At 35.3% G+C, this 23,374-nt stretch overlaps 1 protein-coding gene across 1 annotated transcript in view; it reads right to left on the bottom strand.

Annotated features, from left to right (window-relative positions):
* The window catches only part of LOC146001338 (hydrocephalus-inducing protein homolog), a 230,199-nt gene that overhangs the window by 136,229 nt on the left and 70,596 nt on the right, over positions 1-23,374 (bottom strand). The window contains exons 24-33 of the mRNA XM_083138652.1: positions 19,694-19,951; positions 17,921-18,160; positions 16,281-16,431; positions 15,351-15,604; positions 14,816-14,955; positions 13,014-13,557; positions 11,255-11,475; positions 8,921-9,090; positions 6,034-6,204; positions 1,312-1,476 (exon numbers count right to left, since the gene is read on the bottom strand). Coding sequence (XP_082994778.1) covers positions 1,312-1,476; positions 6,034-6,204; positions 8,921-9,090; positions 11,255-11,475; positions 13,014-13,557; positions 14,816-14,955; positions 15,351-15,604; positions 16,281-16,431; positions 17,921-18,160; positions 19,694-19,951 — 2,314 coding nt within the window. The remainder of the gene's footprint in view (positions 1-1,311; positions 1,477-6,033; positions 6,205-8,920; positions 9,091-11,254; positions 11,476-13,013; positions 13,558-14,815; positions 14,956-15,350; positions 15,605-16,280; positions 16,432-17,920; positions 18,161-19,693; positions 19,952-23,374) is intronic.

The following is a 23,374-nucleotide window of genomic DNA, read 5'->3' as shown; positions in this document are numbered from 1 at the left end:
TGACGTATTTTCTACTTGTCCTTAATTATCTCCCTTCTACAAAATACTTTGTCGACTGGCAACTCCGATTTATTCGTCCACAAGAACGCGTGGTTTTCGGGCATAGCGGGACCGGACACAACGTACCGTGCGAGGTTGACTTTTGCTTTCTTCTGTTGTGTGAAATTTGCAGCGAGTGTTTCGTTCATATTATTTACATTACAGGATCTCTATTGTTTGTCGGTGCCGTGAAGTGATAAAAGAGGGGGACCGGGAGTTATTGATGACATACTGGAGAAGGGATTTTCGGAATTTACGAAAAAAAAAAGTGTAAACAATCCGAAATGGAAGGTCTGTTCCTGATTTGGAAAAATTGTTTCAGGCAGGAGTTGTGAAGGATGGTAAGCAGTATATTAGGCATTTTGATTTTTGACAAGAAGAAAAAATATCTCTACAGAGTGATTGACTGAGTAGAAAAACAGTGAAACTTTATTGTTGGTCTTATTCGTTGGTTTCCTCTGCGAAAGGTGTTGTGTAATAGTAGAGGATACTGAGATTTATCTAATTTATTACATGAAATTTGAAAGGACGGAAAATGATTGTGCCATTTCCTTCCCGTTCAATGTTCATCGCACTGCATGAAGGAAATAATCAAAGTTGAATTGTTGGGCTCTACGTACCTACATCAGAATATATTTGCGAATATAAAATATCATACATATATTTTACCTCGTTACAATTGGATATTGATACAAGGATGAGAAATTTCCCATTATAAAATTGTAGAAAAAAGTTATTTTCTGAATAACATGATGGCCAGGGGGGGGGGGGGTTCTGGCCCCCATAATTCATTTCGGTTGGCCCATGTTGCGTACCCTAGTTTAAATGTCACCGCACGCCACTGGATTTGATTAGTAATAATAATAAAAAAACACTATGAAAGAGTTTTCCATGATTTTTCACTTTGTATCAGAGTTGAGACATAGAGAAAAGTGACAACTGTTCTTATTAAATTCAAGCATGCACCTCTGCCACCAAAGGTTCCAGGTTTGACTCTCCACCTGAACACTGGTGTTTTGTAAGTGTCCCTTTATCTAATCTTCACTCATCCATTTTGTAGTGATTAACTAAAAGTGGTATAAAAGTGACGTAAAATAAGAAAATACAGATAGGATGGTATAGATAAATAGACAATGAGGTAAGCTTAAAATGAGATAGAAAGTTGCAGAGACACGAATAGAAGAGATGAGAAAGTAGAATGAACAATTACTTAGCTCCCAGTTGCAGATTACTGTTGAAGTATACTAAATATACCTCAACAGTAACACATACCTGAACTTGGTGCTCCATAAAAGATCAAAGCAACCCCATCCCTCAGGTGGAAAGCTTCTTCGAATTTCTCTTCTTCTGGCCTTGCCCTCCTGATAGCAGTTCCTACTGGATCTGACAGAGAAAGCTTTGATGTCTGTGGACTTAAAACGGTGTCCATCACCATTTCTGCAAATAAATTCCAACACCTATGAGCATACCCAAAATCATGTATTATTACTAAATTATGTAGCAAGTCATGTTGTTGCTTTAACTTAACACGAGATGGCAAAGTTAAATATAATCCAAAGCAACAATTTGAGTAAAAATTAATAAATAAAAAAGCACATAGCAGAACAGCAACAGAATTTGTTAATGCTTAAACAGTAACAGAACTACTAGAGTTAACACTGATGTATTGGTATCAGCTGATACCATGGTATAACTATTAGTTTTTGTTTAAATTTATCATTTTAAATTTTTAATTTTTGCAGATGATGTAAACTTACTAGGGGATGATGTAAATACAATTAAGAATAATGCTAAAGTATTTCAAAAGCAGCTAAAGAGATAGGTTTGGAAGTTAGCAAAGAAAAACAAATATATGCTTACAGGCCGAAACCAAGTGTTAGGTAGTAATCAAAATCAAATTATTGATAACAACTCATTTGAACCAGTTTCCAAATTCAAGTACTTAAGGAGTAATACTAACAAACGGAAATGATATTAAAGAGGAAATAAAAAGCAGGCTGTTACTTTTTTCTTCATAAACTTTTGTCTTTTCGTATAATATATAAGAAACTAAAAGTTAAAATATACAAAACCATAATTTTGCATGTAGTATTATATGAATGCAAACTTGGTCCCTTACATTGAGAGAGGAACATAAATTAAGTGTGTTTGAAAATAAAATCCTTAGAAAAATATTTGGACATAAAAGGGATGAGGAGACAGGTGAGTGGAGAAGGTTACATAATGACCAGATATTATTAGAATGATTAAATCAAGAAGACTTAGGTGGGCAGGCCATGTGGCACGAATGGGAGAGGAAAGAGGAGTTTATTGGATTCTTGTTGGAAAGCCTGATGGTAAGAGACCAGTAGGCAGGCCAAGACTAAGATGGAGAGATAACATTGAGATGGACCTAAAAGAAATCGGAAGGAATGGAAAAGAGTGGGTAGATCTTGCTCAGGATAGGGACAGATGGAAGGCCTGTGTTGCTGTAGCCATAAACCTTCGGGTTTAAGAAGGCTAGAGAGTTAGTTAGTTTAGTTATTGTAGCGATTTTCGATAAAAACCTGGTATATCTGTATAAAGTTACCGAAAATCTTACAATCTTCAACACCGAGTGTTGCTTGCGATTATCAGCTCATGTTACGAAAGAAAAGTGACGTAGTTCTGGAAATTTCCTATAGGTGGCAGCACCTGTTATGCTACTTCAGCTGCTTTCTTAATCATGCCAATTTGGCATGACGTAACCTGATGTAAGCAGACACAGTCGACAGCAGTTCGAATCACGCATCAGAAAGGGGCAGTTGTAATTGCTATTACGGCAGTTCGAATTTGTATCGCGTCAACTTTGCTATTTTTGGCAAGAGCGATGCAAGGGGAGTATAATTCACGTATTTATAAGCAACGTCAATGAACTAATATATATGAATGTCTGACGACAATATGTGAAAATCCAGATGTACGAAGATTACGCGTGGGCAAATCTTGAGAAATTGGTCAAATTCTTCTTAGTGATCAACATGTTTGGAATACACATTCAAAAAGGACTGAAGGCTAGCCAAATACTAGAGGACGTCGTGTAGAACTTCTAAAAGGTAGTTACATTTAAAGTGTGCCCACAGTATTTAGTTACATAATGTGATCTCCCCAAGTTCCTTAGTGTTGGAATAAGTGACGTAGTGCAAGTGATCCCCCATGAACCTATTTTACATTTGAGTAAGGTGTGTTCAAGTAGTACATTGATCACTTGAGACGTATTTAAAATAAATCACGATATATTTGCTCAAGTGATATTCATGAATGCTTAATTTTGAACAAGCGACTTGCTAGTGAAATTCTACGTAAATTGGTAATTCTCATTAAATGAAAAAAAACAAGAACCTATAATTGTTAGTTAGACGAGAAATCAGAATTAGTTACCACTAGTAGATTCTGTCCGGCGATAAAACTGTTATTAAGTTGCGAAAGATAAAAGAAAGTAAACAGTCGTAAAAAGTCATTTTTAGCAAATCGCGACATTGGATTTTCGACGCCTTGTTCTGGCATTAATATCGTTGAATTAAAGAAAGTAAATTTACCATAACCTTCCTTTCGAATGAGCATCTAGTTAACATTGCCCCCCCCCCCCTTTACTTGTCTAGTTGCATAATAAGAGTAACGCAAATAAAAGCCATGGGTAGTGGTCACGGTTTATAACTTACGAATACAAAGTGTTGAACACTTGTTAATTAAACTGATTTTGCTGGACAAAATTGTAATTGGTTTTAAGCAAAACATGTATGTTATGCAATTGAATAGTTTTGCAAGTTACAGTTTTCTTGTTATGTGTCCACATGAAATTAAAAGTAACGATTGTTGAAATTTATGAAATATAAAAAAAATGCAAGATTATGCAAAGCAATTACTTCGCTTTCTTGTTGTGGCTTATTGTTATATTGAAAGTTATTAAGGCTGGTTGAATCTACGAGTAATTGAATTGTTATTGTTAAAGAAAGACATAATTGAATCAAGTTGTCAAAACTGTTATAAATTGAAGTACGTGTACGATAATTTGACCTTGCCATATCAACCAATACGTGTGGGCATACATGACATGTGTAGTTAGTGGTAAAGGCATTAATATTAACAATCATTATACTGTTTGTTTATGCATGCACAAACTTGAAAATTTCGCTTAGCATTTATTTTTGCAGGTGAATTGTATATGAATAGGAAGCTTGACTTATGTTCCTTGTTACAAGTAATTGTCTGTACCTTGGTTAAGCACCGCTTAGTCCTTCTTATAGATTTATTGGGTCCAGTTTGCATTAATTGAAATTGAGGTGCTGTGAACAACCCGGCAAATACCTCACGAAGTTTTCAACTTTAGTAATTTTGTAAGGTTTCTGCGAATATCAATATTTTGATCACGGCCTCTAATGTTTATAGTTTTGGTACCTTATTATTATTGAACCATCGGAGCAGCCCGTTAGTTCAAATTTATCATGTGTCCAGGAGACCAGGTGTGCAAAATTCTGCATGCACTTTTGTGGTATCTATCTTGTAAAATCTGCAAGTGCAATTTTCATTAACTTTGCACTAACACTGTGTGGTAAAAGAGGGATTCCATGATTAAATTTCATTTGTATTACTCATAAAAGAACCTATAAATATCTTAAAGCAAAACTCTTGAAGACTGACAAGAAATAGTTGTAATATATTAATATATTAACCTGACCAGTTGTGCAAACAGCTCTCGAGAGCCAGATTAACATTTTTAAATATTCTGAACAACCTTAAATCCCTACAATGTTTAAGAATTGGTATCAGTGTGAATAAAAAGACTGTGAGAATCAGTTTCAGTATAGGTTCAAAGTGGTATCATCACAGCCCTAGATTCTTTGTTACATTCCCGGATTTTACATTTTCTCAAATGATACATTCAATTTTCTTGATCTCAATAAAGCAACAAATTTTAAAATTTTTCTGGATTTTACATTTTCCCATAGTTTAAGGTTATTCACCTTGTTTCCCTAAAAAACGTAGAATCAAGGTTTCACTGTATCCTTAAAACCAGGAATATAATCAACATATTTCCCATATCTTAAGATTCTTAAACAAGGAAGGCAGTTAGCAGAAAGTGGTTTGTGAAAACATTAAAAAAATGAAGCGAATGACCCTTGTTCCTGTCATGGGAAAACCTGGAACAAATACACCACACAAGTTTTCAGCTTACACTCAAAGTCTAGCAAATGCATAATTTGGCAGTTAATACAAACTTGTGACTTTTGGTTTTGCAACAGTACATTTACCTTCCAATTGCAAAAAGGAACCGCTCAACTACCTTCCTAATAGAAATTAAAAAGTAGAGTGTTTTAGAACACATCAGTTTTACAATGCAAGTTACACATCAGTTTTACAATGCAAGTTTTCTTTTCTCTTGGACTTATGATGGAGTCAACACCAATTAGATTTTTGTACTAAAAATTTATTATCAAATCAGTAATTTATGTAATAAGTATTTTATATAAGTACAGTGGAACCCCAATTTTGCATTCCCAGAATTTGAATTTTTTCTGCATTATATGCAGTGGGGTGGGCCAAAAGTCATGATCGGAAACTATTTATAGTGCAATAAGGTGTTATTCACAAGTGAAATTGACATAAAAAGTTGTCGTAGGTTGAGAGAAATGTGTATCCACCTCACATATGTTGTGTGGTAATTATATCTGTTTTCCAATATAGGTCCATCTGAATGCTGCATTACTCATGTGTTTAATTTCTCAACTTGTTCAGTTCATTACCATTTCTGTACTGATTACTGCACTTTCTTTCACAATATACACCATAAGAGCGTCACTTTTGGCCTACCCTGTATATTCAATTTTCATAGTCCAAATGAAGCCATATGTCATAAAAACGTTCCTGGATTTTACATGTTCTTGCAAATTTATTTATTTTATCTTGGTCCACTGAAAAATGTAAAACCAAGGTTCCAGTCCATTAGTAAAGAACAATGGTATCACTATCACAAACCCTGCAGCATTTTTTCCAGAATCCTTGGATCTTTAAGCTGTGTTAGATCTGACTCATGGGTTGGTGATTTGTCAGGTGACTTTACAGGGTCAATCCTCTTGTCAGGTGATGGAGGACTTTTAGTTGCTTCACCTTTGCCTTTTTTCTTCTTCTTCATCTCATCAACAGCAACTAAGAGTAGACAAACAAAAATAATATGTACAACAGTGATTTCACCCAATTTTACTTCCTAGATTGACATTGAAAGAGCGTTGATAATTGCAAAAAGTTAATACTGTAACAATGGCTTCAGTGACTCTATGCTAACAATGGATCAGGTATGTTATTCATTCTCAATTTAATCCAAAATACAGGGTTATTCAAAAAGAAAGAGCAGATTTCAAATGTTTATTTCTCACGTACTATAAAAGATAAAAACACGTGCCATACATCAATGGATAGAGGAAGATTCAAAGTTTTATTGTTGAAAGTTTTAATGTATGCACTCAACATGAGCACCATGTGTTGCCTGACAAACATCAGAACGGTACTCCATTTCTTGCCAAACACGAATTAACTGGTCCCTAGTTATTTAATTGATAGCTACAATAATTCGATGTGTATTGAATGGAACTAATAGGCAGGATTATAAAACTTTGAACCTTCCTCTATCCATTGTTGTATGGCAAATGTTTCTATGTTTTATAGTTTGTGAGAAATAAACATTTGAAATCTGCTCTTTCTTTTTGAATAATCCTGTATATGCTGTCATTTTCTTAACATCTCTTGCAAAGAACTCTAATTTAGAACATTTCGGTGACCAAGTATGTCAGCTTGTTTGAACATGACTCGTATGTTTTTATGATTAAACCAATCCTACAATCAAAGAGTAGGAAACATGCTTTGAAAGGTCCTGACAATAGACGAAATATCATGGTAACACAACTTTTTTAATTGCAAAGGTAATACCATTAACCAGATCTTCCCAATGGCATAGTGGGAACACTGTCATCTTGTAATCAAGGTTCAATCCTCAGTGGAGGCTCTTTGCACAATGGTTCGGATCCCACTTTAAACTGTGGGTCCAGTCCCAATTAGCTTATCTGCACTAGCAATAAATGAGTTCCTATCCTCTCCGTAGCACAGTTTTGCAGTAAAAGAACTTTGGATATGTGCAAAATAATGATGAGACGGTACAGTGAAAACCAAAGAAGCTATATGTATCTTTTCTTTAACAATCATATCTCCCCTTATACACAATTGGATTGTAATTCTCCCAATCAAGATGTGATTGGAAGTTTCTCATTCATTCATTTGCACATGAAAAGTAAAATGGAGCAAAAAACCTCATGGAAATATAATAGTCACTAATTTATTCAGAAAAACTTAACCTATTTGAAATCTAGCAAATGTATTTGAATAAGTACTGTATTAAACAACTACGTACAATGCTGAAGTAAAAAGAAAACAATGCCTCGTATTAGTGATATGATGAAGCTGAAAATTTACCGATGCCGTACTCACCGATAATTTTTGGAACCGATGCTTATATTTAACAGATTCCGATGCATACGATTATTCAACAGAAATAGAATGTTATTTTCAACATGACAAAAATAAATTTACTATGTACATTTCTATTGCATAATATATGCATATATATTCTCAGATTTACTATTAGTACACAAGCAGTTCTTTGAAATGCAAAATGAATTCTTGTTCTTAATATTTGAAATTTAATGCTGGCAGATTCAACTTCAGAAACAAGAGTTTTTGAAGCACTTCTGGAAGTAACCTACTTCTTCTCTTATCACAAATCTGTCCAGCAACACTGAATACTGATGCAGCAGGTATTTTCTCACCACCTGCTTCAGGTTTGGATACTCATTTTTTAATTTCCAATACAACAGTAGATCCTAGTCATGTGGAATAGTTGGTTCAGCAATGTACTGTTCTATTTCTGATTTTGAGGTAGGCTGATCCTCTGAATGAGAGTTTGCAATAATTTTATCACAAAACTCCACAGTGATGAAGATCCATAATCTAATTTTCAATAAATTTTACAAAATTAAAATATAAATCTTTTGAAAAATTAAAACTAGTATTATCGGCACTGATTTAAATATCAGATTTATGCAGATGCCGAAATGTTAATTTCTGCCGATATTCATACATCGGTAATTGGTGGGTAAACAGTGATTTTAGTTATGAATATTAGCTACCATGAAAGAGAGTATAAATTATTTAGTGGATGTGATGGTACTAATAAGAAATGAGCCAATGCCAATACATCAAGCCTGGGTGCCTCATGTAGTGCAAAACAAATCAAACTACACTTTCACAGAGTTTGAATATCCTCAAAATAATGTAAAATGAATCGTTTTCATTATTTTAGCCACATGACTGGGGGAGGGGGGGGGGTAGGTGTATAGATGACCATCTCATGTGAAATAGTGATTATTTTGAATCAAAGCTCTTGTAGATTGCTATGAAATAGTCCCAATAGAACTTTATTTAGTGGCAGTGTTTATTGGTACATTTAATGCAAAAATCCAAGATGTCAAATTTTGTTCGGCCAAATAATGAAGTAAATATAAAGATATTTAAGTGGTTGGTTGATTTGGTGTTTCAAGTCCACTTTATGCACAGTAAGGCTAATCGGGACTGGACCTACAGTACAAAGTGAAATCTGAACCACTTGTGCCTGCACCGGGTATCGAACGCGGGACCCCTTGATTACAAGGTGACGACGTTACCACTACACCATTGGGGAGGCCCCATATATTTAAGTGGTTTAGACAAAGTTAAAACACCATATATTAGGGTGACTGAAAGTATTTTTAACTATCCATATCTTTACATTTCACTAAAAATTAACATTTACGTATCCAAAAATGTTACGACTTACCAGACGATTCTTGATGAATCTTCATCTTCAAGCCTTCCACCAAATGGCTATAAAAATGCAGTACTTCTTGAGGTAAAGTGTTGCCTGCCTTTCTTTCAGGAAGCACAAGTTTGTCTTTCAAATAGTAATTGCAGAGTAATCGATTGATCCTATCCTCTTCCAAGCACTGGCTGAAAAGTCAAAGAATTACTCAAAGAATTTCAGCAATATTTCAGGTAGTATTTTACTTCAGCACACATAGTTTTTTTATTTACTTATTTATTGGCAATGTAGTGAATGAAAGGAAGAAGGGTCAGAAGGGCTAAATAGAAACTGAGAAGGAAGTAGGAAATGTTCCCCAGACACTTTAAAACTTTAAATTTTCATGGCATCTTCATAGACTAAAGATGGTAGAAACAGGAGTGAGTTATCAACATGCAAAGTTACCAGGTCCAAAGCAAGAACATAGTTGGTACAGAAAAATGTGGTTCTATCACCAGGTTTTTGAAAATTGTGAGTGGTGTTGTGTGGTGTGTGGGGGTATGAGGAGAAGCTGGAAGGGTTGGAAATGGGGATGATGGGGTTGGTTGGGAAAGTTACTGAGTGGCCTTATTCAGGCCAGAGGTTGGGTTGCACTCATGGCTGATATGTAGGCCCTCTCCCATTTATTGAATTGAATTCAATATCAAATTGTAGGTGCGTCAGCATGACACCCATTACATTACATGGGTCCAGTCCCTTACCATAACTAAAATAAAAACATGTCGGAGGACTAAAATATTGTTCCTGGGTTAAAAGCTGAAGCTGTAAATGTGCACTCATCACATATAAGAACAAAACACAGGACAACACACACACACACACAGTCCTACAGAGGATTATACAATAGCACAGTGCCATCCTACAAGTTATGCAACTAGGTTATTCCGTTCGTACGACAGCACAAGGATCTTGGTGTCATTTTTGATAGCAAACTGACTTTCAACCATCACATAGACTACATAACTTCGAAACCGATGAAAACACTTGGACTAATTTACAGATTTACAGACATAACACACGTTTCTGCGCTCAAAACTTACTTTACAATGTGTGTTGTTCCTATTCTTGAATATGGCGCCTGTATTTGGTCAATGGCATGTGAAAGCAATATAAAGAGAACAAACAAAGTAGTAAGTTTCTTTGTCAGAATAGTCAAATACAGATGCCCAACCCTTTCAAACTTCTCCAAACAAGAAATTCTATCCACTCTACAAATTCATGACCTTTCTCTTCGCCGTCAACTCTCAGATTTAACACTACTCTTCAGAATCATTAATGGACAACTTTTCACCAGCGAACTCTTGCCACTTCTTAATATCAGAATCCCACGTCCCAACAGTAAACGTACAACTTCTTTTACATTAAATCTTCAAGGCTATCTTTAGAACAAAGATCACTTCTCTACAGGCTACAAACCACTTACAACTAAGAGACACTTCGGGCTTCCATTTATCAAAGCAGACTTACAGAACAGCGTGCATAAAGCAGCTGAAGTGTAAATATTATTATTTTTGCCCTAATTGTTATTATTCTTGTTATATATGTACGTGTATGTGTTCATCTTATTATTTTGTTTATTTCTTTTCCGGTTGATATCCTGATGTAAAATGGATTTTTCTGTATTCAGGACTTTTCAAATAAATAAATAAATAAATAAATAAATAAATAGGTCCAGACACCAGTGTCTCGTTAGTCTGCATAATGCAGTCCAGGGTGTACTATGTGGAAGTGAAGTTGACATTTCGGTGTACTACGTGGAAAGGTCACCTGTTACACACCTTTCTCCCATATGAATGTAAACTTGATTTTTTTCTGTATTATTGTGTATAACTTGTACATTTTCATGCTATAGTAAGTTATAATTGTTTATGTAATCTTTGATATTGAAGCTTATGTATATGTCACTCTTGTATAAAGCATGTTCAGTATCTAAAGTTGATTCATCTGTATTGATCTTGAGGAAAGTATAAAAAAACAACTGATTTCTTCTGAGAAATGGACACTGTGGGGAACCTCCAAAAGGGTTTTAACCTGGAAAGGTATGGAAAATGAGCAAAATTTTAATTTTCTGGCTCTGAGGTTTCCTTCATGGCAAGAATTTACATGAGTGAGTGAGTCAATGGGATTGGGGTTTTATTATGTTAGATGAAGAATTTTTGTTTAAGAACCTGCAGTAAATGCAGTTTCCATTTGTTTTCCAGTTATGGTGTGTGTACAGGTGAGCTGAATTAAATATACATAATTAAAATTGCCAACAGGCTACAAAAAATAATATATTGCTTTAGTCACTTATACCATAATGTTCTCACTTACCTGTCATAATCTGCAAAAACTATTTCCACTGGAAACTGACAAGGATTTATTATTGTTACTATCTTTTCTTCTGTCTCAGGATATGGTAATACAGGATCAAACACAATGGTATTTGATTCAATGAAATCTAACTGTGGTAATACACCTATACCTTTTACGGTGACAAGCAATTTTTGAGGATTATTTTCCATGGTGAAAACCAATTTCATCTTGTACTCTTTCTGAAAAAAAAATATATATATATATATATATAACTCTTTTAATGGAAAATGTTACACATACCAAAGACAATTTTGCACTTAAGAACTCAAAAGTTTGGTTCAGAGGAATTTGACAAAATTATATCAAAATTACCATACCATTTGGCACACACAGGAGATGTACTACATAGAAATCTCAGACAAAAATGCAAAGGATTCAAACCCAAGCCTCTGGCATGCCATACCATTGCTCTACCAACTGCGCTACCAAGCCAGCCCTAGCTTCGCCTGTTTTCTTATTTTCTGTCGCTGTTATACCGATTTCGAATTGTCTCTGTCAGTGCTACCGCACCATGATCTGTTGCCTTTTAAACACTGATCACATTGGGAGTGCCTAGTTTCTCCTGTGTAGAGTTGTAAATTACCTTACAATTTGGAACATACAGGAAATATACGTACTATGTAGAAAATTCAGTGAAAAATGTATGTGCAGATATTGCTTTTTCTGCTTTAAATCTACTACTTCATTGAAACACAATAAGACTGAGAAAACAAATTCAATTGTGCTTTAGCCTTATTTGCTGAAATGTAAGGTAAGGTAAAGTTCCCCGAGCATTTACTGTAGCACTATGCCATGAAGGCACATTTAGGGGATGTGGGGGAAGGGCCCACACATTCTTGATCTCGGCAATTTTGGAAGTGATGTGATCAGCACCATGCTTCGGCTGCCTTTACACTGCACATACCCATTGGTTTGAGGCTGGGTGAGCCCCGAAGATGCATTATGAGACAAGGCTGGAAAAATTCCAACCTTAGATCACCCACCCTGGGAATCGAATCCAGGTCTCCCGCCAACTAGACCACTGTGGCTCTCTTATTTGACAAATTATCATCAAATAAGTTCTCTAAGAGTTGAACTGTGGAACATATTCCCTTAAATTTACAAATTTTTGTATTCTGCATCATTAATAATAGGGATGGTACCGATTAATCGGTATTGGCCAATATTGGAGTATCAGTAAAATTACCGATTATTTTACCGATCCAATATATCGATAAATATCTGATAATTTAGAGGAATTTGTTGTAGTTTTTATAGATAATTTCCATGCCCTACTTTCTAAAAAAGTAAATGTCTAAATATGCAATTTCTTTTGCACTGCAGTCGCCTTGAAATACACATTTATTAAGGAGGTCAATGAACCATTCAGGTTCTTCAAGGACCATTTCTAATTTTATATTGGATCGGTAGAATATCGGTTATCGGTATCGGTACTTTATCAGTATCGGCCAAAATTTCATATTGGCCTGTCCGTAATAATTTATTTCCTTCAGGTTTGTTACAAAATGGTAGACAGTTGAGAGCTATACACTCTATTATACATAAAAATCAGATTGGTCATGCCGCAGCAGGTGAAATGTTGAGGCTGAATTGCAAATCACTCCTATTTCCATGACATGATCTCCAGCTTCTCAATAAATAAGAAATAAGACAAATTATTCACACATTACCAGCAAATCAACGTACTGATATACACAATCATATGAATTGATCTTACCCCTTCAAGTGGTTCGAAGAATACTTCAAGAGGACAACCTTGTCCTGGTTGGTAAACATCACTCTTGTACTGGACATAGAATTCTTTCTCAATCTCTTCCTGCATTCTTGCTGTGTGCCGAAGCATTTCAAATGCTTTCTCCTTCTCTTCGGCAGCTTCCTGCTTCACATCTGCCAAAGATGCCTTCTCAACCTCCTCAATTTCTACTACACTCTTTTCTTTTGATTGTTTCTTTTTGCTTTTTACCAGTTTACTTGCTGCCAATGGCGATTCAATCTTTCCCGATTCTTTCTTCTTTTCTGCTTCCTTGTCATCTTCAGCATTTTCAGGTTTGGCAGATAACTTCTGCTTCTGTTCAAGATCATCAGTTGCGATTATAATGGTCTGAATTTCTTCCACTTTTGGGTCAAGTGAACCAGTTCTTTCTTTTCCTTCCATGACTTCCTCAGGAGCTGGTTTAATTTTAGTTTTTAGCTCTATTGCTTTCTTCTTCTTTTTGTAAAATTCAACTACTTCAACTTTCCAAGAGCATTCCACACAACCGCTGCACAAGAAAAAAAAATTAAATACATTAATTCATATAGCATTCAGGCTCTGCTAGAACTTCCCCAAAAATGTAGACCAAAATTGTTGGGTTGTATTTATACTTCTCACCAACTGAAACTGACCCTCAGTGGTATTGATTGATTGATTTGGTTTATTTTACTTTTCTTTTCTGCAACTTTTGGCTAATTGCGAATATGAGTATGAGTGAAGATATGATGAAGGGACACTCACAAAGAATAGCCATGTCCAGGCTGGGATTCGAACCCAGGACAACTGGCATCGTAGTGTGCTGTGCTAACCACTCCTCTACAGAGGCTGGTGACTTTCAATGGACCATAACAACCCATAAATGCCATTGACTGTATCAGTGATCTTGGATAGGAAAATATCAGATTAAATTTAATCCTGTAAATGGATGACACCTAACCTGACACTGGATATTTCAATGTTGTGTGTAATTTGTATAATTTCCAGTTAGAAAATCATGGAAATCATACAAAATGCACATATTTCCTTAATTTTGCACCAACGAAATGTGAAAAAGTTCATTATGTGATGAATGACATATTTTAATGTTCTAATGATATCATATATGGAACTGTGAATAGTGTATTGGTAAAAGTTACTGGTTCAATATTCAAAATTATTGCCAATAATTCATTGACAATAATGTAAATTTAAAATTCTGCCATTTTGTTAATTTGTAATGAATATATAGTAACACCATTAAGCCTTGTTTCCATGATATGAAAAACTCAATATGCTGACCAAGGTAGAAATTTATTATATTTTAAAACATAAATTAAACGTAACATTTCAACCTTCTAGCAAGGTCTTCTTCAGACTCTGTACCAAGTACAAAATTTGCTTGCTAGAAGGTTGAAACACTACGTTTAGTTTATGTTTTAAAATAAAATAAATTTCTGTCTTGGTTAGCATATTGAGTTTTTGAATATATAGGTACAATTAATATACTCTGGTATATATAAATGTCTAAATATAAAGCTTCTCTTTCTAAGGCAAAAATCATTCATTAAGAAGATGAATTGAATTAATTATTTAGGTGCTTCATGAAACACTTGCAAATTTTACATCAGACTAATAGAATATCGGTTATCAGTATTGATAAATTTTACATTGGTACTTTAAAAATTTCATATTTGTCCATCACCAATATAAACTAAGTAGCAGTTAGAAGTAAAAAGTTCCTTAGAATAAGCACAGAAAGTACTGATGTATTTACAAATGAAACTTACTTATTTCTTATAGCAATGGTTATAGTTTTTAAATCCCCACACTTCACTGCTCCAAAATCTACAACATCTACGGATGCAGTTATGAAAGGAACTGTGGCCACAGCTGTCAAATTGATAGGGATATTTGCACCATAGTTTACCTAAAAAATAATACAAAACAATTATGTAATATATATGATTAATAAAAACAACCACAGCTACAAAAAAATGGGGGAACATTATGCCAACTACCAACTGGTTTTGGTTTAAATTGGTATCAGCTCAGATATATTCTCTCAATAAATCAATCATTATCAGATCAACTTTACTCACAACAATTTCACTCAATTCTCATGTCTAATTAAAAAGCAAAACAAAATAAATTTAGCTTAAATCTGCTTTTGACTCAGATAGGCTAATCGAGATTGTAACTACAATTTGAAGTGGAATGTGAACCTCTGTGGAATGTAGCTACACCAGGAATCAAACCTCACACCCTCTGATTACAAGGCAACAACTCCATTATCTGGAAAACTAATTCGAAAAGTATTCTTACCTCTAGATATATCTGATGGAAAATATCATGCCTGATTTCCGGAAACCTTTCTCTAATTGGACTGAACTCCACAGTTAAGGAAGTCTGCTCTTTTATAGGAAGATCAACCACCTTGGAAAACTGCACTGAGATACAATCTTGCTTGAGGACAGTTTTAATTGACTTGGTCATTGCAATAGTTGCTGGTAGTGGACCAGCATTTATTAGATCTATAGTTTTACATGCTGCTGTTCCTACAATTACATTACCAAGGTCTAGAAATAAACAAAGACAATCAATCTTGTTAGATTATTTATGATTATAAACATATACTTTAAAAAACATACAAATGTGACATTTCACAAACTTCTTGCTGGTATCTTCACATTCAATGGAGCTATAAGAAGTATAAACTAGCAAGCTGAACTACAACTTGCATTTAAAATTAAATGTCACATGATAACATACTGTACTGGATGTTATCGTATTGTAATTTGAGTAGCAACAATGTAAAGACAAATGTAACGACATGAAATATATATTAATTAAAAATCTTCATCAGGGAATAGCAAATCTCTAGCATTTTACACACCACTTTTGATCCAGAAGTGTGCCCAGTTTTAGTACTGAAATCTTAATCTTTTATTCACAATAAATATGTAGCCCTACTCATTGGCCTGCAAGAATGCAGTTACTGGAGTGCACTATGTGGAAGTGAGGTCAACTTTTGGATGCCTTCTCAGATGGTCATCCCTTACATGTTCTTACACCCATGAAATTCTTTAGCAATGTAGGAAATAGTAATGGAAATCAATGGGTGTTTTTGATGCACAAATATATTCCAAGGTTAAAAAAAAAAAAATTGTTTTCATACGAAAGGTACGTGTTTCCGGAAACAATCAAGTATTCTAAAATACAGGTTAGCGCTTCTAATTTGATACATGCACTCACCTAATGTGTATGGTGGCACAGGGAAGAGGGAGATGACTTTTTTTGCTTCAAGTGATTTCTTGAGAACAAATTCTTGATTTTCCAAAATGTAATCATGTACTAACTTTCTCTCTATACTTAACTTGATATCTTCAACACTTGGGTACAGCAACTGTAAAGATACACATTGACTATAAGAAAGTTGATATTTCATGTTGACTGTTATCAACATATTAAAAAAACATGATCGTCATGTCTTCAGAGTTTTCAAACTGACCTTGGTACTTCTTCAGGGGTAGGACACGAATTGAGTCATGGAAAGGTTAAAAATACTTTCTAATCAGGACTTTTAATTATTTTAACCTTGTTTTATCCCATCCATGACTTAGTCTTTTCTCCCATTACTGAAGAAGGACTGAGGTTGGTCCGAACATTCAGAAGACATAACAAGGCACATGTTGTAGTTTTATCTAGTTTTTAATGTATCTACTTGTAATAATCCAAGATTTTGTATATGACTGTTAGAACAAGATTTAAACTTACACAATATAATGGAATAACTGATAAACGAATGAAAAATTGTAACTCGGAACAAATACAAAAATAATTATTATTACTTGCTTTGGAAAGGGGCTGCCCACTTACTGTCCAATCCATATGTAAGCATTATGACTGAACTGATATACTTACTGATGCTCATACTCTTATCGATACTGATGCTTGAAAATTGTAAAAATTAAAAGTTGTTCAAAATATTGATTAATATTAGTGTGCTTATCCATTCACCAATTTACCCAGTGTCTTGTAAAACTGGTGCAAAATAAAAGGAAACTGAATTTTACATAATTTCTCGGATAGTTAGATTCCACAAAAGTGTCAAGTGGTATTTTTGTAGACCCCATGAAAGACCAAAATGCCAGGAATGTATTGTCCAGTATTGGTTTGTTTGTTCGAGTTGGTTTTTCAGTCCACTTTATGCACAGAAAGGCTAATTGGGGCTGGACCTACAGTTTAAAGTGGGATCCAAAACATCATGTGCCTCCACTGGGTATCAAACCTGGGACCCCTAGAGTACAAGGCAATGGCGTTACTACTACACCATCGAGGAGGTCCTGGCCAGTATTGGATCAGCTCTACTAGATATTAATTGAAATTCCTTTTAAAGAACAATAACAAAAATAGGCAGAACTGTGGACTAAATCATGGGCTATTTATTAAAATATCAGACTGGTAAAATCATCATTGGTACCTACACACTGGTATTAATCTAACCCATCCTTAAGCATACCTAAAAATATTAACTCTTATATGATATACATTGTATCTAAAGATATCTGTTTGGCGGTTACGCGGAGATAGGTAATTAACTCTGATAAACTTACTTTTCATTTTTCTGCGTAAATTTCTTTTGCGATCCATTTCGCCACCCATCTAGTGGCTTCGTCAGGCATGAACACCCCCGTCTGGTGGCTTCGTCAGGCATGAACACCCCCATCTGGTGGCTTCGTCAGACAGTTCACGCCTCATGAAGCCACCAGACGGGTGGCAAAATCGATCACGAGAAAAAATTTACGTGGAAAAATGAAAAGTAAGTTTATCAGAGTTAATTTCTTATGATATCCAGAGTGTTACACAAGTAAGTAAAATACAAGAATGCATACCTCTTCTGTATGCCACTCTTCCTTGGAGAGTTCAAGTAAGTCTTCTTCTGAGAGAACCGAGTTGTCTTCATTATATTGATCTGGTAGCAAGTTCATCCACTGATCTGTTATTTGTGAAATAGCAGCATATTCGGTTTCAACTGTCATACAATGTTCAAAATTTCGTGGAAGATGTATAAATATTTGAGGGTAGACACCAATCCCATTCAAAGTGACAGGAAAAGGATTCAAGTATCCAAGCTGTATTCAGGCAATTTAAAACATAATGAAATAAATACCAGCATTGCAACAATAACAACTACACACAAGTCCATAAATTAATGATCATGGCACATCACACACACAGCTATCTAACGTGCACCAATTTGGTTTACATATGTGAGATAATAACTGAAAGCAATAAGAAAACACAAGAAACCAACAATCGTGGTGGAAAAAAATGTAAAAATGGGAAAAAAGAAATGTAGAGTCACACAAAAGCTTATTTTAATGCTGCACAGAAATGTTAATAACAAATATGGTGTTCCCTTACAACAATACATGCCATACAACGATTTGGCATACTGAGGGTAAGAATATTGAGCTGTTCCTGAGAAATGGCATCCCTCTTACAATACTGTTCGCAGCTCTGGAGGGAGATGAGGAGGGGATTTCATCCTGCAATGGGTCACCTGAACATATTGCATGCATGTTCTTTTGGATTCAAAATGAGGAATTCACTGGCCAGTGCATGACTAGATATCCTCTGATTCCAGGGACTCATTGACAAGGTCTGTTTTATGGGTAAGTGCATTATCTTCCATAAACAGAAGAGCAAGTTCCATTGCACACCTCAACATATGGATGTATTGTTGGATAATCACATCCCGATATATCTAGCCAGTGATGGAACCCCTAGCAAAGACGTGGAGAGGTGTACGAGAGCCCATCATAATGTCATCATTCCACACATGAATCGCAACACCTCAGAAATGATCACATTCAATAACATTCTCATGGATATATCGACACCATAAGGTATGTGTACATATGGTGGTCACGTGGAAGTCTATATAACCAGAACATTATTGAACATGATTATTTTCATTCAAGTGATTGAAAAAATGTAGTACGGTACATTCCTACAACCATGCAAAGTTTCATTGAAAAGAGACTGATAGTTCTTGGCTAAAAAAAATAACAACACTGTAAACAAAGAACTTTTTCAAACACCGCTTGTTAATAATAGTAACAATGCATATATCGTTTTGTAATTTGAGTATGTAATACCTTTAGATGTATATTAATGAACAAAGAAGACCGAACTGACATATCGTGTGCAGTTTCCAACAAATGGCACATTAATTCCTACCATTCAATGATGAGAGATTTATCTCCCATCTGTCCTCGACAGAAATAGCTACACCCATCAGTCCGCTAAAGGTTAAAGTGAGATTCGAACAGGTATGAGCCTTCACCCTTTCAAAATGCTTGATTGCTGCACAGCCAAAGAACAGCATGCCCCTTGAGCCAAAAATAATTCAGAATTCTGGTAAGTGAGATAGAATAGTAATCATCATACCAGATAAATGGTAATTCCCATGGTCAATCCCTAAAATTGGTGACTAAAAAAAAAGTACATTTAAGGATGAGAAGGGAGGTAAGGGGAAAATAAGATATTAAATAATGTTCAATCAGGATTGACTACTGAGACGGAACCATTGTCGCTAACATTCAGACAACCAAGCAGTGAATCATTACAATAAAGGCAAAATATGGATATAATAAACGTACCTCAAGTCTAAATGTACAATGGAAATTTTCATTAATGCCTGGGACATATGTCATGTTCAGTGTTTCCATCTGCCCAGCCTCAATAAGTCCTGTTTTAGGAGACACCATTAATATTCCTGGAGATGGCATCTGATTTTCTTTTGTTTCACTCTCATCACTACCATTGTCCACTGGTTCTTTAGCATCAGAATAAAAGGTAAATGGCATTATCCCTTCATTCTTTAGAGTTAGGGTTGCCTTGATAACATTACAAAACACCTGGAAGAAAGTGAGATTTCAATGAAATTAAAGAACAACTAAATATGGCATTGCCATAGAACTACTAAATACGAATAAATTTCCATTAAATTGAAAATTTCACAACTAAATATAAATTAAAACATCTTCTGCTAACACGATTATCAAAAATAATAACAATAATTTACTTATATTATAGAGCTGAGCTGATGTCAATGTATCAATACTGGCCGATACCAGTTTTGAGGAAGTCTCGTTTCCAGTTTAATCTCTGATATTTTTCCTTAGAGAATCTTGCGAGGTCCACAAAAATAGCTAGACTGCTATGGTATAGTCCAAATTAAAAAATATATTTTTAAATTGATAAATATTCTGAACTACTTTAAAATTAGTGTCTACAATTTTGTAAAAACAAAATTCCTTGACTTTTCCAGGTTTTCCAGACCAGAAATAAAATTTCCAGGCTAAAGCCATGAGGACAATTCATAATTATAAGGCCACTATATTTTAGCTAGTATCACACTTAGAATTCCACTTAATATAGTTTTTAGAATATTCAATTCATGTAAAGGTGATAATGGCAGGTTTGACCTACGGTTAACAAAGAATTATTTTTATACAAAATCATAGATAGTGTCTAAACACATTGTTGCTTAGATTTTGGGATTGTTATTTAAGGCTATGACAGCCTTTGGCCACTCCTGGCTGCAGTATAGCCAGCAAGAAGAAGGAAGAAAAGAGAGAGGAAGAAGAGGAAGGGGTTATCTAGGAGGTGAAGTGCAGAGGATGCGAAAGTGTATATATAGGGGAAACTAAGAAGAGACTTAAAGACAGGTTAAAGCAACACATGGATGATGTGAGATTGAAGAGAGACAGGAATGCCATATTTAAAAACAATAGAGAGACAGGACATGAAGTAGAATGGGATTTGGCGAGGCATATAGGAAAAGAGAAGAGAGAACTAGTGAGAAAATGGAAGGAGGCCAAAGAAATAGAGAAGAAAGGAGAATAAATCATGAATTGGAATGGAGGACTCAAGATAAACAAGGAATGGAAGAGTGTGTTAGAGAAAGTTGAAAGGATGAGAAAAAGGAAGGAGGAAAGAGGAAGGAACAAGGAGGCAGATAAGAGAAGATCATGGGAGGAGGTATTCATCCATATCCGAAAAGACAGGAGGGGTGGGGGAATGATAAACAGGTAGTTCCAGACTCTTGCTAATCTTGACCTGTCAATCACCTGTCAGTGTGGTAGACCCATTAGTCATCTGTCAAGAGGCAAAATGTACTTAATTCCTTTGGAGAAATCCTCCAAGATAAGGACTGTCAACATGATTGTGTGGCTAGTCACCCTGCTATGTGTATATATCTTTCTGTGTGTGTATTTCTTCATTTTAGTTTAGTTCTTAGTCTGAGGAAGACCCTGATACAGGGTTGAAACATTATAAGTGTTTTTATATCTTCATAAACTGCCTTGGTCAGCAACTTAGTGTTTTTTTAATATGGAAACAAGGCTTAATTATATTGCAACTAGGGAGCGTAACTCGATTTCTCCCAAAACTGCCCTAACGTAATCCCGGTTTCTAAACGATCACTTTCGCTCGTAATTCTCTCCTTTCCTTTTCACTTCTACTATTTAGGAGCTCAGTTACTAAGACTTAATTTGATGTAAAATAGAAGGCAACTAGGTGTGACTCTGGAGCTCACTAACAATTACTGTATTCTATGAAATTCTAAAGGCAACTAAGAATGAGCTTTTCTCACGCAGACTATTTATTCAGAATTTGAACTTTTGATCACTAAATCCGTTGCTTCAAGCGTGTCTCTCGATAACGGCATTTTTAGCGTAAAGCTGTGTTTGCTAATTTCCCCTGCGATTTCCGGTAGAATTTGCATCAGCGAATTTTTCAAGATCCGCTGAAGGTTGCCGATGTTATGTGTTTTAAAGAAGCTCTTTCAAGCATCTTTTGTAACCGGTCCCTTTATATGAAGTGATTAGCTTATTAATTTATGATGCCGGGGTCCTGGGTTCGACTCACGCCTGCGGCGTGATATGATAGCATAAATAATACATAATTATAGTAAAAATTAGTATCTAATACCTACCAAACACAGCCCAAAAATTGCAACAAGTGGGAAATTCCAATAGTCACTTATTGTAGTAAATTTCTACATGAAAATAATTCAAAACATGACTTTTTCCTAGAATAATTAATATACAATTGATTTTTCCAAAAACAAAGTAAATTGATTAATTGAATTAAAATTTTGGGGTGCATCGGCACATTAGGCCATTTTGCACCCTTCAATGTATACGGGGAAGATCCCCGTAACTAAAACCCTTACCTCAAAATTAAAAAAAAGGGGTGTATAAAGCCCCTCGAGAAAGGTTAAAAATCCAAGTTGTAAATGGACCTGCATAGGACAAACACAACACATTAAAAAAGGTAAGGATAAAACTACCTCAGAAACAATGGAAAAGACCTCCACTTCTCAAAAATCTAAAAACATTGGCTAAAACACTGTCATCGTCTCCCAACATAGAAGACAATCGTTGGGAAGGTTATAACCCTGTCTGAGGGAATTAAATCGGCACATTCTTCTCGGAATGTACCGAACACTTAAAACAACATTACAAGTACAACACAACGGAGGGTCCAGTCATTACTGCAAATGATGATGTGTGAGACCGCTGTGTCTGATTCGGAGCCACATTGAGATGACTTCTTCTCATCGGGAGGGATGGAACGAGGAATGCCAAGCACCAGTGATGAGCTTGATAGCTCGAAGCTTCGTCCCCCTTATCTCATCCCACTCTGCCTGTCACATTTCAAGAACGGAAGAACGAAAAACATTCTGCAAGTCCCTAGCTGGCAGCAGGTGGACGAGAATATCACCGTCCACATCAGCAGACTTCGTGGTAGCATCGGCTGCTTCATTCCCCTGTATGCCCAAGTGACTAGGGATCCAACGTAAGAGAAAAAATTCCCATGACATTTCCAGGACTTTTCCAGGATTTCCGAACTGGTAAACCCCCTGATTAAAGTGTTCCAATTTTCAAGTATGTATCAGCATCAATATCAGTTGGAATCAATAAGATTTTTTTCTTCTTTGATTTAGTTTATTTTACTTTGCGTTTTGTGCCTCTTGGCTAATTTGCAAAGATGGGAATGAGTGATGAAATGATGAATTGACATGCACAAACAACCAAGCCCAGACTGGTATTCGAACCCGGGACCCCTAGTATCACAGTGCGATGTGTTAACCACTCCACCAGGGGGGCCAGCAAGATGTGAAAAATACTGTGTAGATTAATTGGTAGCCTTATCAATATTGGATGATACAGGAATATTCAGCATACTTGTAAAATTCATGATAATTTTTAATCAATCTGATATAAATATTTATAAACAGCCTTAACTCAGTGTAAAATTTTGTATTTTGTTAG

The sequence above is a fragment of the Lepisma saccharinum genome, chromosome 17, assembly GCF_977018435.1.
Source record: "Lepisma saccharinum chromosome 17, izLepSacc3.1, whole genome shotgun sequence".
NCBI lineage: Eukaryota > Metazoa > Arthropoda > Insecta > Zygentoma > Lepismatidae > Lepisma > Lepisma saccharinum.
The sequence above is the reverse complement of the archived record's forward strand: the minus strand, read 5'-3'. Positions and strand labels throughout refer to the sequence as shown.